This window comes from Hemitrygon akajei, chromosome 12 (assembly GCF_048418815.1).
Source record: "Hemitrygon akajei chromosome 12, sHemAka1.3, whole genome shotgun sequence".
Taxonomy (NCBI): domain Eukaryota; kingdom Metazoa; phylum Chordata; class Chondrichthyes; order Myliobatiformes; family Dasyatidae; genus Hemitrygon; species Hemitrygon akajei.
This window is the reverse complement of record NC_133135.1, coordinates 91018901-91031775: the sequence shown is the minus strand read 5'-3', so window position 1 is coordinate 91031775 and position 12875 is coordinate 91018901. Positions and strand designations below refer to the sequence as shown.

The 12875-nt window shown below is 42.9% G+C and overlaps 1 protein-coding gene across 2 annotated transcripts in view; it reads left to right on the top strand.

Annotated features, from left to right (window-relative positions):
• gtpbp3 (GTP binding protein 3, mitochondrial) overlaps nucleotides 1–12875 on the top strand; it is a 44110-nt gene that overhangs the window by 17978 nt on the left and 13257 nt on the right. Inside the window, exons 4-7 of one of the 2 annotated variants that reach the window (XM_073063667.1) lie at nucleotides 1758–1816; nucleotides 3564–3629; nucleotides 6787–6896; nucleotides 8823–8904. In XM_073063667.1, the coding sequence (XP_072919768.1) occupies nucleotides 1758–1816; nucleotides 3564–3629; nucleotides 6787–6896; nucleotides 8823–8904 (317 nt within the window). The remainder of the gene's footprint in view (nucleotides 1–1757; nucleotides 1817–3563; nucleotides 3630–6786; nucleotides 6897–8822; nucleotides 8905–12875) is intronic. The other variant, XM_073063668.1, reaches the window with a different exon arrangement.

Here is a 12875-nt window from a genome sequence, read left to right as displayed (position 1 = left end):
GGAGGCAGAAAACCACAAGGGACTTTGGCTTGGCAGCCATGAAGGAAAGTGGCTAATCGATGATTTCTGTCTCAATGATGAAGAAGTCTGTGAGTTTCTCAAAGGAGAAGGAGAGAGAGGTTTAACAAGGCAGTTTGAATTAAAGCTGGGGCACAGGTACAGTGACATAGCAAGTAGAACAACTGTCTCGTATCTTGCGTAACCTAGGTTCAGTTCTGACCACAGGCATGTTTTGTGTGGAGTTAGCGCATTGTCCTCATTGTCTCTCAATGCAAAGGCATGTCAGCTGATAGATTAATTGGCTACTGTATATTGACCCAAGTGTGTTGGTGATTGCTGCAAGTTAGGAAGGGTGGAAAGGGGAAGTTGATAGGAATGTTTGAGGAGTGAAATGGGATTAATCTAAGCAGATGCTTGATGTCTGGTCTGGACTTCATGGGCCAAAAGGCCTCTTTGCATGTTGTATGACTCTATGCAGTTTAAGCCATATGTTATCTGATTTAGCCAGAAATGGTGGCCAGTGATCAAAGCTGTTAAATTCATAAGTGTTCATGGTTGAGCACATTGGAAAAGAGATGTGGCTGTGCCAGGAGGAGGAGGAGGTGAGTGGGGGGGGGGGGGGGGCAGAGAGTGAGAGAGATTCCATAGGAAAGAGGGCATCAGAACTAGAGCTGAGGATGTGTTCAGTGGATAAAGTGTAGAGCAAAGGCCAGGGGCATGATAGCTCATCAGTTGGCAGAGGCCCAGGTCCATGTTGAGAGGGCTGGAAAGATTAGAGACCTTTAACTTTGGAGAGAGATAAATGAAAGTGGATGTACGCATTATTAGGTGGCCTAGATTTGTTCAGTTTGGAGCACCATTTCCAAGATTTCTAGATAGTGACACGAAAGGACAAACTTGAGAAAGCTCTTAATTCACAGGATGATGAACATTTCAAAAAGCCTTCAGCATGCTGGAAGTGATGAGTTTCTCTCCTACTGACTTGATGACTACGTGACTAGATTGAGGGTTTTTTTGGCTGTTTTTTCATTACTACTAAGAGGGAGGAGGTACGGGAGCAACACACAAATACTGGAGGATCTCAGCAGGTATGGAAATGAATAAACAGTCAATATTTCAGGCCGAGACCCCTCTGCAGGATTGGAAAGGAAGGGAGAAGATACCAGAATAAAAAACATGGGAGGGGAAGGCGGACAGGCTAGAAAAGGATAGGTTAAGCTAGGTGGGTTGTAAACGTAAAGGGCCGGAGAGGAAGGAATCTGATAGGAGAGGAGAGTGGACCATAGGGGAAAGGGAAGAAGGGGGGGCACCAAAGACAGATAATAGGAGGGTGAGAAGAGGAATTAACAGGCTGAAGTTGGGAAATGAAGAGGGAAGGAGGAAAGTTAAATCGGTGTTCACACCAGCAGGTTGGATAGGAGCCTGTAGATCCACACTCAATGATGTAGAGACAGCTTTCCCTCTGCCATTTGTTTTCTGAATGGTCCATGAACACTACCTCATTATTACTTTTTTACACTATTTATATATTTATGTAATTTGTGTTTCTTTCATCTTGAACTGTACTGCTGCTGCAAAACACATTTCATGCCATATGTCAGAGATCATAAATCCCATTTTGATTCTGATGAGCACAGATCAGCCTCTCCATTTCTTTTGTGACAGAAATAGTCACAAAATAACAAGGGATGTGTAGACAAATGAAGTTGTATGCTTGGTCTCAAGCATTTACCCAATAGGTTACATTTGTTTTGCAGGAATGGAGTTCGCAGGATCAGTGACAGAAGTTGGTACAAATGTCACAGGGGTTTCCAAGGTAAGACTCTGCAGTTCAGGTGCATTGGGTCCATTTACTGTATTTGGAGGCTAATGCCAAGCTGGAGGGTGCACATGTAGGATAAGCTTCTCTGATTCACTTGTCAGCTTTAACCTGCAAGCATAGGCATCAGAAACTTTGTTTCTTGCAACAGTCTGCAATCTCTCTGTAAATTTGACCCTCTAAATCCTGTGGACTATAATATAATCCTATTAACATAGTCATACCTTTCTTATTCCTCAGTTCTACCCATAAAGCCTCACTGGACATGTTCTCCAGTCTGTCCTGACTGAGCACTGCTGTGATATTTTCCTTGACTAGTAATGTCACTCTTTTGCCTTTAATCCCTCCCACTTTGTCACCTCTAAAACAACGGAATCCTGGAATATTAAGCTGCCACTCCTGCCCTTCCTGCAACCAAATCTCACTAATGGCTACAGTCATAATTGTATGTGCTGATTCTTGCCATATGCTCATCCGCCTTTCCTACAATACAAGCAGCTTGTATTGCCATATAAGCAGCTCGGGACATTGGTCCGAGCTCAACTTTTTGCTCAACTTTTTGATTTTTAACCTTCTAAATAGGCTTAACATTATCTTTCTTCACAACCATCTGTTCTGGTGCTCTGGTTCCAGTTCCCCTGCCCACACCCACCCCCATCCCAGGCAGCACTAGCAAACCTTCCTGCTAGGATATTAGTTTTCCAATTCAGGTCCAAAAGGTCCTGTCTGTACATATCCCAACTTCTCTGAAAGAGAGCCCAATGATCCAAAAATTAGCCACATATTGAACTGTATGATCTTCCTATTTCTGGCCTCACTAACAGTGGCCTCTCAGATAACAGTCTTGAGATCACAGCCCTGGGGATCCTATCCTTTAAGTTAGCATCTAACTCCCTGAATTTACTTTGCAGGATCCCGTCACCCATCCTATCCATGTCATTGGTACTGACATGGACTATGATTTCTGGCTGCTCACCTTCCCATTCAAGAATGGACTCGATCCGAGATATCCCTAACCCTGACACCCAGAAGGCAGCAAATTAACGAGAAACTCATTCTTGTCTACAGAACCTCCTTTCTGTTCCCCTAACTAATGACTGCCCTTTTACTATAGCTCACCTCTTCTCCCCCCTTCTAAACTACAGATCCTGACTGAGTGCCAGAGACCTGCTTGCTTCTCCCTGGGAGGTGTTCTGCGCCCCCCCCCCCCCAACCCGCTCAGCCAACAGTATCCAAAGCATTATACTTATTACTAAGGGGAATGGCCACTCCACTTATACCTCCCTTCTCTTTGTTGGCTCAGTTAAAACTCAGTCCCAGCAAGACGTGCAGTCTTCAGATAGTTTTTACCTTACAAGATGTCGCTCTCTCACTTGCTGTTTCAGAACAGTCTTGTTTTTTCATACCCTTTTTATTCCCCATTATTAAAATTGGATTTTAGAAAGATGAAAATCCCATGGCAATAAAGCTCCAATAATTTGAATGAAAATAATAAAGTATTTAATCTATGTATGCAAATATTATTTGAAGAAACAGTGTTTTTGACAAATGACATGACAGGAAATGCCAAACATCATTCAGAAAGAAAATTGATTCTAAGCTGGATTCTTCATTATGATTTTTGTTCCCCTACATTTTGGGGGGTGGTTGTAGTGCCAGCACACCTCATCATCTGTATGAGTTGTTGAACTTTATCTAACATGGGTATATATATCAAGAGAGATTTAATTTGTATTCTGTTCAGGGAGACCGAGTGATAGGTGTGAGTTCCATTGGAGCGATGGCAGAACAGTGTATCGTTGACCATAAGGTGAGTGGCATGTGATTTCAGTGCAGCCAGTGAAGTCTGTTCTGAAAATCTCGTGATCTTTTGGGGTGAAACAATCGTTTGGGCTGAGATGGAGTGGAAGGAGTACAGTTTGAATTAATGTTTGGTTTGGTGTTTGTGGTTTAAATACTACCTCAAGAAGAATACGTCATGTCTCAGAAGCCGAAGTCCACGGGTAAGGATACAGCTTAATCGACTCTTCTGTGGAGTTTGGGTTATCACTCAACCTCTTTCTCATGTTCTCACATTGGTGCAAACACCAGAGGGCATAGGTACAAAATTAAGGGAGGGAAGTTTAGGGGAGACATCAGGGGTAAGTTTTTTACGCAGAGTGTTGTGAGTGCCTGGAATGACTTGCCAAGGATGGTGGTGAAGGCTAAAACATTAGGGGTATTTAAGAGCCTCTTGGACAGGCACATGGATGAAAGAAAAATGGAGGGTTATGGGGTAGTGTGGGTTTAGTACTTTTTTTAAGGATTATATGGGTCGGCACAACATGGAGGGCTGAAGGGCCTGTACTGTGCCATAGTGTTCTATGGTTCTATTGGCTATGACTTTAAACAAACCAAGCCAGTTGCAAAGTGCTCAGTAATGCTTCTTTGATTCTTCAAGTGTTCACATTTCACTCTGACACCTTGCCATGCTTAATCAACTGTTGCAACACCGAACATTGCCACAGAGGTTGCACTTCAAAATGTGTCTCATTCTCTGTGAAGGATTGCGACATCATGAGGGTATTCAAGCCATTTATTCTGTTTTCTGTCAGCTGCTGCACTGGCCCCCTCCCCATGTACATATTTTGTTGTGTTTACTCACCTCATCACAGTCTACAGCAATCTTCACAAACTTCATTTCCAACTGCAAATCAGTACTTTTTTTAAAGTTATCAACTAGCATGATGTATTAATTTCTGGGAATCTGTGACCACTACACTGTGAGAAAGAGAGGAAGGAAAACTCTTCTGTTCCAGCGAGGCTTGTTAGTTTAACCCTGTAATTCTGAACTCAACTCTGTAAGCTGATCTTTTTGAGTTCTTGTAACTCTTTGGAAAGATGCTGCTTTCATATGAAGAGGAAAGGAATACTTTTGGTATAATAGAGTAATGACGTTTGCTGATTGTAAGGTAAAATTATTGTTGAGGTAAATTATCCTATTGCCATCTGTGGTCCTCCCTGCAGCTAAATTAGTTTTACCTGTAATGTTTTGTGCTTAAGGAGCTCAATTGCTGATCCCTTGTTCCCATTATGGTGAACAAAGCTGAATCTGTGATAGACAGTTCTGACACACTTTAAAAGGCTCCTGTGTTCTGTATTTTAAAGAAGTTTATTCTTTTAGTACTCTCTTCCATCAAAAGGAAACTCCATCAAATGTATTTCATTGTCTTTAATATGAGTGTAGAGGCTAAATGGCTTCCGAAGCTATGCAAATACTGGTCTGAATTTAAAAAGTGGGGAAGGATAGGGCAATGTACTTCCAGTTGTGATTGTGGGATGGAAATACCATTCAAACCATCGCCATAGTTAGTATTGTTTACACACTGTCAAGAAGTCAGAGAGTCATAGAGTAATATAGCATGGAAACAGGCCACTTGGCCCAACTGGTCCATGCCAACCACAGCATATTTCCTGGTAGCCCCACTTGCTCACCCATAACCCTCCAAATCACTGTCCTCCATGTACCTATCCAAGCGTCTCTTAAACATTGCAGTTGTGCCTGCTTTGACCTCTTCCTCCGGCAGTTCATTCTAAGTATTTACTATCCTCTGCGTAAGGAAGTTTTCTCAGGTATGTTTTAATTCTCTCCCCTCTTATTTTGTGTCTGTGCCCTCTAATTGATTGGTTCTTGATTGGTCAGGATGTCAAAGGTTACAGGAGAATGGGGTTGTGAGGGATTATAAATCAGCCGTGGAATGGTGAGCAGACTCGATGGGTCAAATAGCCTAATTCTGCCCCAACGTCTTATGGAACTGAGCAGTGATCTTATAGATGTGTATAAAATTAGGGGCACAGTCAGAACTAATACGGACTGCCTTTTTCCCGGGGTTGGGGAATCAAAAAATCAAGGACATAGGTTTAAGGTAATAGGAACCTGAAGGGCAACTGTTTCATCCAAAGTATGGTCATTCTGTGAAATGAACTACCAGAGGCAGGTAGCTTAACAACACTTAGTAAGTATTTAGACAGACACGTAGATAGGAAGGGTTGAGAAGAATCTGGGTGAAATGCAGGCAAATGGGACGAAATTAGATCGGAACCTTGACCAAAGGGCTCATTTCCATGCTGTCTGACATTATGACTATACTGCTTATGGCCCAGCCTGAATGGGGATGATTGGATATGTATCCCAGCAGTTAACCCTGGAGATTTCACAATGTAACTATAATTGTTTTGTGCCTTGGCCTTGTCACTTGGATTGACAGTGATATCGTTGATCACCTTGTTTTAATAATATGTCCAAATGCTTTATGGTTTAAGGCTGGGTCGCACTGTTTTGTATTGTTTAGGGTAAATATCTCACCTACAGAGTAGATCGAGCAAGCCTGCCAGATGCTGTCAGTGTGCCCTTTAACTTGAGTGCTCATTGCAGTCAGTTGCTTTAAAAAGCCTAAGGGTGGCAGGGTGGAGATACGCTCGCTGCCAGATGAGGTGTCAGGCCTTCCCTCTGCTAGCCTACAGGTCACCCTTGGGCAAGGAGTAGCACCTGCCTAGCTCCCCAGTCAGGGTCACATGGAACCATGGGAGCAGGTGGTGGATGGTCACATGAGCAGTTGGTGCATATCGCAAGTTCTGCTGATGCAACCACTTGCACCAGGCAGACAGTCTCTGAAGAGTATTGATAATGGCTGCAGTCACCCGTCTTGTAGAGACACTGCCCAGAAGAAGGCAAAGGCAAACCACTGCTGTGGAAAAATTTGCCAAGAACAATCATGGTCATGGAAAGACCATGATATAACAATGTGGCACATAGTGATGATGATGACTGGTATTTGATCATAAAAAGTCACTGCAGAATGAGTAATAACACACTAGAGGGGAGAGGGAGGAATATGGGATTGGGGGAAAAATGTGTGGGCAGCGGTGGTTTGTTGCATATCCAATATGCTGCGTTGGTTTTAACTGTGTGCCTGAAATCCCTTTAGGTATTGTGGCTGATTGATGAGACTATATCATTTGAAATGGCAAGCGCGTTACCGGTTTCATACGGCACTGCAATCCTGGCTCTGCAGCACCGAGCAAACACACAGCCAGGGTGAGAAGTGATATCATTCAATCCTAGTTTGCCTTTCACATGCTTGTCAGCAGATAGTATAGGAGGCTCTCTGTCAATTGCAGGAGCAACAGCTTATGGTGAAAACTGGGACAAATATGTTTTACAATTCTATTCCATTTACCTTAACCTTGTAGACACGATTTTGAAATGTGCAGCACAGAACAAGATTGATGAACCCAAAGTTCCGGAATACCTCCTTGAAAGAGCGATTGAGCTAATCCAACTCCTCTATTATTTCCCCTGCATCATCCTCCTTTGCAAGTGGTCTCGCTCTCAGTAGATGAACCTAAGGGTTTGAAGATAAATCCAAGTTGAAACTCTCTAGACAGTAATTTGTGGTCTTGCAGCTGCTCCCTTGAGCTGGTCTGATTTGAATCTGTAGTACAGATCTGTACCAATTAACTAATTCTAACTAAAATCAAAAATTAACTCTCTTATCTATACTAATCTGTAGTTAATTAACCTACCAGTGCAGCTTTTCTAATCTTAGGTGACAATATTTCCAATTTAAAGAAACTTTGGTTTACAGACAGTCCTCAGAACCCTCGCATGGCCTGAGGACTGCAACTTGGGAAGAACAGTTCTCTTGCTCCGAAGATGATAATTGGAGGCAATTTTTCTGTGACTCAGTACCAATCAGGTCCCAAGCTGCTTGACTAGCAAGTTTCAACCTGTACTCTTAAACAACTTCACTTGGAGCAGTCTTGCTGTTTAGCAAGACTGTGGCACAACCTGTCACTATTTATAACAAATTTTAAGTCTGATCTAAGTTTTTCTTCATACACACCAAACACCATTGGTGCTGCAGTTTGTGTAGCCATCTCGTGGCTCCTGTGAGCCAGGTTCAGGCTTGTTCTGTTTGTGATATATGTTGGTTTCTCCCAGGTTCTTTTGTTTCCTCTCACATTCCAAAGAGGTGCTGTTCAGTTGGTTAATTGGGCACTCCATATTTCCCTTGGTGTAAGTGGATGGCAGGAGACTCTGGTGGGTGTTAGTGGGTATGGGAAAGAAAATAGGTGACAGGAAAATATGGGGAATGGAATTGCTCAAAATGCTCTCTCTGAGAGCTGGCATAGATTCGGTGGACTAAATGGGCTTTTATTTCAAAAGAAAATGTCAAATAATGTGAAAGTTAGAATTAATCTCATTGAAGCTCTCTCAAACTGCAATTGAATATTCCTCCCCCCCCTTCCTGCAATCACATCACTCTCATCAAATTCACAACCTGCTTCTTCTTCTTCTTCTTCTTCCTTCTTCTGAGGCTGTCCTCAGGGATCGAGTATGACTTTGCAACTTCCACTCCAATTCTGAGGTAGCTAAAGAGGCCACACATTTATGGTAATTTTACCAGCACTGACAGCTGCTCCCACTCCAGTAACTCTGCCAAGGGGTTTTTCTTCAAGAACAATACAGTGTAATTGTTAGAGATGAATTTTTCTTTGGGGGGGAGTGTGATTGTGAATGAAATGGCCAGTCCATTCCCATTTCTCTTGAACTACAGCACAGCTAAGCCTCTTACCAAGTGTCGCCTGGAGGCAGTTGGTTTGGGGAATTGTTGTATTCCTTAATGTATCTTGATTAAGATCACCAGCTAGGCAAGTACTCAAAGACCAGTTCTGTGAGCTTCCTGGTTCATGAGATGTTGTTCCATGCTGGACATTGCTGCCTAGCTCCACGCTTATGGGGAAAGATCCTGACTTACATTACTCTTGTTTATTACAGTCATTAAAACTCACCACTTTGACCAAAGTGTTGGTCATTGACCAAGTACCTTGCTGCTGTTGTTCAGAAATGACATGGATGATTAAATGCAACTTGTTTTTTTGTGATCATGTGATTCTGTATTTCCGAGAGGCCTGAATTTAATTTGAAGTTGTGTCCCTTGTTTCTGCTGACACTTTCCAGGGAGACTGTTCTGGTGACAGCGGCAGCTGGCGCAGCAGGACTTGCTGCTATGGACATTGCATCTCGTATCCTGAATGCCAAGGTTTGATACTCTTTCTGTTTTTGATACCATAAGACATAGTAGCAGAATTAGGCCATTTGGTCTTTTGAGGCTGCCTTGCCTTTCATCATGGCTGATCCAATATTCCTCTCAGCCCCAATCGCCTGCCTTCTCTCTGTATCTCTTCATGCCCTGCCCCATCAAGAATCTACGAACCTCTGCTTGAAATATACATAAAGACTTGACCTCCACAGCTGCCTGTGCAAGGAATTCCACAAGGTTCACCACTCTCTGGCTAAAGAAATTCCTCCTCATCTCTGTTCTAAAACTACGCTCCTCTATTCTGAGGCTGTGTCCTCTGGTCTTAGACTCCCCCATCATAGAAAATATCCTTTCACTACTTAATAGGTTTCAATGAGGTCACCCCTAATTCTTCAGAATTCTAGTGAATATAGGCCTAGAGCCCTCAAACACTCTTCATATGACAAGCCATTCAATCCTGAAATCATTTTTGTGAACCTCCTTTGAACCCTGTCCAGTTTCAGCACATCCTTTCTAAGAATAGAGGCACAAAACTGCTCACAATATTCCAAGTGAGGTCTCACCACTGCTTTATAAAGTCTCAAATTACATCCTTTGCTTTTATACTCTAGTCTCTTTGATATGAATGCTAACATCACATTTGCCTTCCTCACCAGATTCAACCTGCAAATTACAGACAGACAGACATACTTTATTGATCCCGAGGGAAATTGGGTTTCGTTACAGCCGCACCAACTAAGAATAGTGAAGAAATACAGCAATATAAAACCATAAATAATTAAATAATAATAAGTTAATCATGCCAAGTGGAAATAAGTCCAGGACCAGCCTATTGGCTCAGGATGTCTGACACTCTGAGGGAGGAGTTGTAAAGTTGGATGGCCACAGGCAGGAATGACTTCCTATGATGCACAGTGTTACATCTCGGTGGAATGAGTCTCTGGCTGAATGTACTCCTGTGCCTAACCAGTACATTATGGAGTGGATGGGAGTCATTGTCCAAGATGGCATGCAACTTGGACAGCATCCTCTTTTCAGACACCACCGTCAGAGAGTCCAGTTCCACCCCCACAACATCATAGGCCTTACGAATGAGTTTGTTGATTCTGTTGGTGTCTGCTACCCTCAGCCTGCTGCCCCAGCACACAACAGCAAACATGATAGCACTGGCCACCACAGACTCGTAGAACATCCTCAGCATCGTCTGGCAGATGTTAAAGGACCTCAGGAAATAGAGATAGCTCTGACCCTTCTTGTAGACAGCCTCAGTGTTCTTTGACCAGTCCAGTTTATTGTCCATTCGTATCCCCAGGTATTTGTAATCCTCCACCATGTCCACACTGACCCCTTGGATGGAAACAGGGGTCACCGGTGTCTTAGCCCTCCTCAGGTCCACCACCAGCTCCTTAGTCTTTTTCACATTAAGCTGCAGATGATTCTGCTCGCACCATTATCCTTTAGGGAATCCTTCACAAGGACTCCAAAGTCTCTTTGCACCTCAGTTTTTTGTATTTTATCTCTCTTTCATTTCTTCTACCAAAGTGTATGACCATACACTTGCTGACACTGTGTTCCATCTGCCATTTCTTTACCCATTCTCCTAATCTGTCTAAGTCCTTCTGTAGCTTCTCTATTTCCTCAAAACTACCTGTTTCTTGACCTGTCTTCATCTGATCTGCAAACTTTGGAACAAAGCCTCAATTACATCATCCAAATCATTGATATATAATGTAAAGAGAATCAGTCCCAACACAGACCAAGTCACTGGCAGCCAACCAGAAAAGGTTCCCTTTATTCCCACTCTATGCCTCCTGCAAATCAGCCACTACTTTATTCATGTAGAATCTTTTTTTGTAATACTATGGGCTCATAGCTTGTTAAGCAATTTCACGTGTGGCACCTTATCAAAGGCCTTCTGAAAATCCAGTGCACAACTTCAACGGATTCTCCTTTGTCTATCCTGCTCACTCTGGCGTATTTTATCATGTCCTCCAAGTGCCCTGAGATTTCATTCTTAATAATCGACTGCAACGTCTTCCCAACCACTGAGGTCAGACTAACTGGACTATAGATTCCTTTCTTCTGCCTCTCTCCCTTCTTAAAGAGTGGAGTGGCATTTACAATTTTCCAGACTTCTGGAAACATTCCAGAATCTAGTGCTTCTTGAAAGATCATTACTAATACCTCCATGATCTCTTCAGCCACCTCTTTTAGAATTCTGGGGTGTCCACCATCTGGTCCAGGTGACTTATCTACCTTCAGACCTTTCAGTTTCCCAAGAACCTTTTCTCTCGTTATGGTAACTTCACACACTTCATGCCCCAACATCTGGAACTTACACCATACTGCCTGTGTCTTCCACAGTGAAGACTGCTGCAAGATACTTAATCAGTTCATACACCATTTTGTTCCTCATTACTACCTCTCTAGCATAATTTTTCAGTGGCCCGATATCTATTCCCACTTATTGTTTACACTTAATGTATCTGAAGAAACTTTTGTTATATCTTATTTCTATCTGGTGCTCTGTTGCCCAGCATTTTGGTAGGAGTAGGTGGAGGGATAAACAGAACCAGGGAAAGGTCCCTCTGGAGAGGTGTCTGTGCTGTGGAGGACTTTGCCCTTGCCTATTCTATTTTGAACATGTGCAGTATTTTACTTTGGGGGAAAATATTTGCATTTGCGCACTGACAAATGTTGTTTCCTGTCCAACATTGTGAGTACTGAACAATAAAGCACTGTGGAGTCTGAGTGACATGGTAGGATGGCAAAGCATTTTTTAAAAATACCTGTGCTGGCTTGAATCTGATTCCAACACACTGGATGGTTGACTTCCACAACCATCGCCAAGAGAAGCTCAGTAGCAACAGCACTGAACTGATCTGGCAGCTTGGAATGTAAGTGTACTCCTTCACAATCTGTAACTTCATGGCCCAGGATATCCCTCACTCACCATTACTATTGAGCAAGGGAATACCCTGGATTCAGCAATGAATAAGATGTATAAGTTATAGCTGTATAAGATGATGAGAGGCATTGATCATGTGGATACTCAGAGGCTTTTTCCCAGGGCTGAAATGGCTGCCACAAGAGGACACAGGTTTAAGTTGCTTGGGAGTAGGTACAGAGCTGGGACTTTTCTCTTTGGAACGTAGAAGAATGAGGGGATTTGATAGATGTACACTCTTCGAGACTTGAATGTTTCAGGTCACTTTTTCCTTTTTCTAATTAATTTTGAGACGTGGACATCAGTGGCCAGGCTTGTGTTAATTACAAGATTATGAGAGGCATAGATAGGGTGGATAGTCAGTACCTGTTTCCCAGGGCACCAATAGCAAACACCAGAGGGCATATGTACAAAATTAAGGGAAGGAAGTTTAGAGGAGACATCAGGGGTAAGTTTTTTACACAGAGGGTTGTGAGTGCCTGGAATGACTTGCCAGGGATGGTGGTGGAGGCTAAAACATTAGGGGTATTTAAGAGCCTCTTGGACAAGGCACATGGAAGAAAGAAAAATGGAGGGTTATGGGGTAGTGTGGGTTTAGTACTTTCTTTTTAAGGATTATATGGGTCGGCACAACATGGAGGGCTGAAGGGCCTGTACTGTGCTGTAGTGTTCAATGGTGGTGGAGACGGATACGATAGGGTCTTTTAAGAGACTTTTAGATAGGTACATGGAGCTTAGAAAAATAGAGGGCTATGGGTAACCCTAGATCATTTCTAAGGTAGGGACATGTTCAGCACAACTTTATGGGCTGAAGGCCTGCATTGTGTTGTAGGTTTTCTATGTTTCTACGAATATAATAGGACACCCTAGCAACAGTATCAGGAATACCAAGAACAAAGAGCCAACTTGATGAATGTACCTACATTTGCACTAAACAACAAAACAAGCATATAGTTAAAGTTATGCTGCAAACAACGGATCCAGATTAAAGCCCTGAAAATGGAGCAGCTTGGGCTGCAAGCAG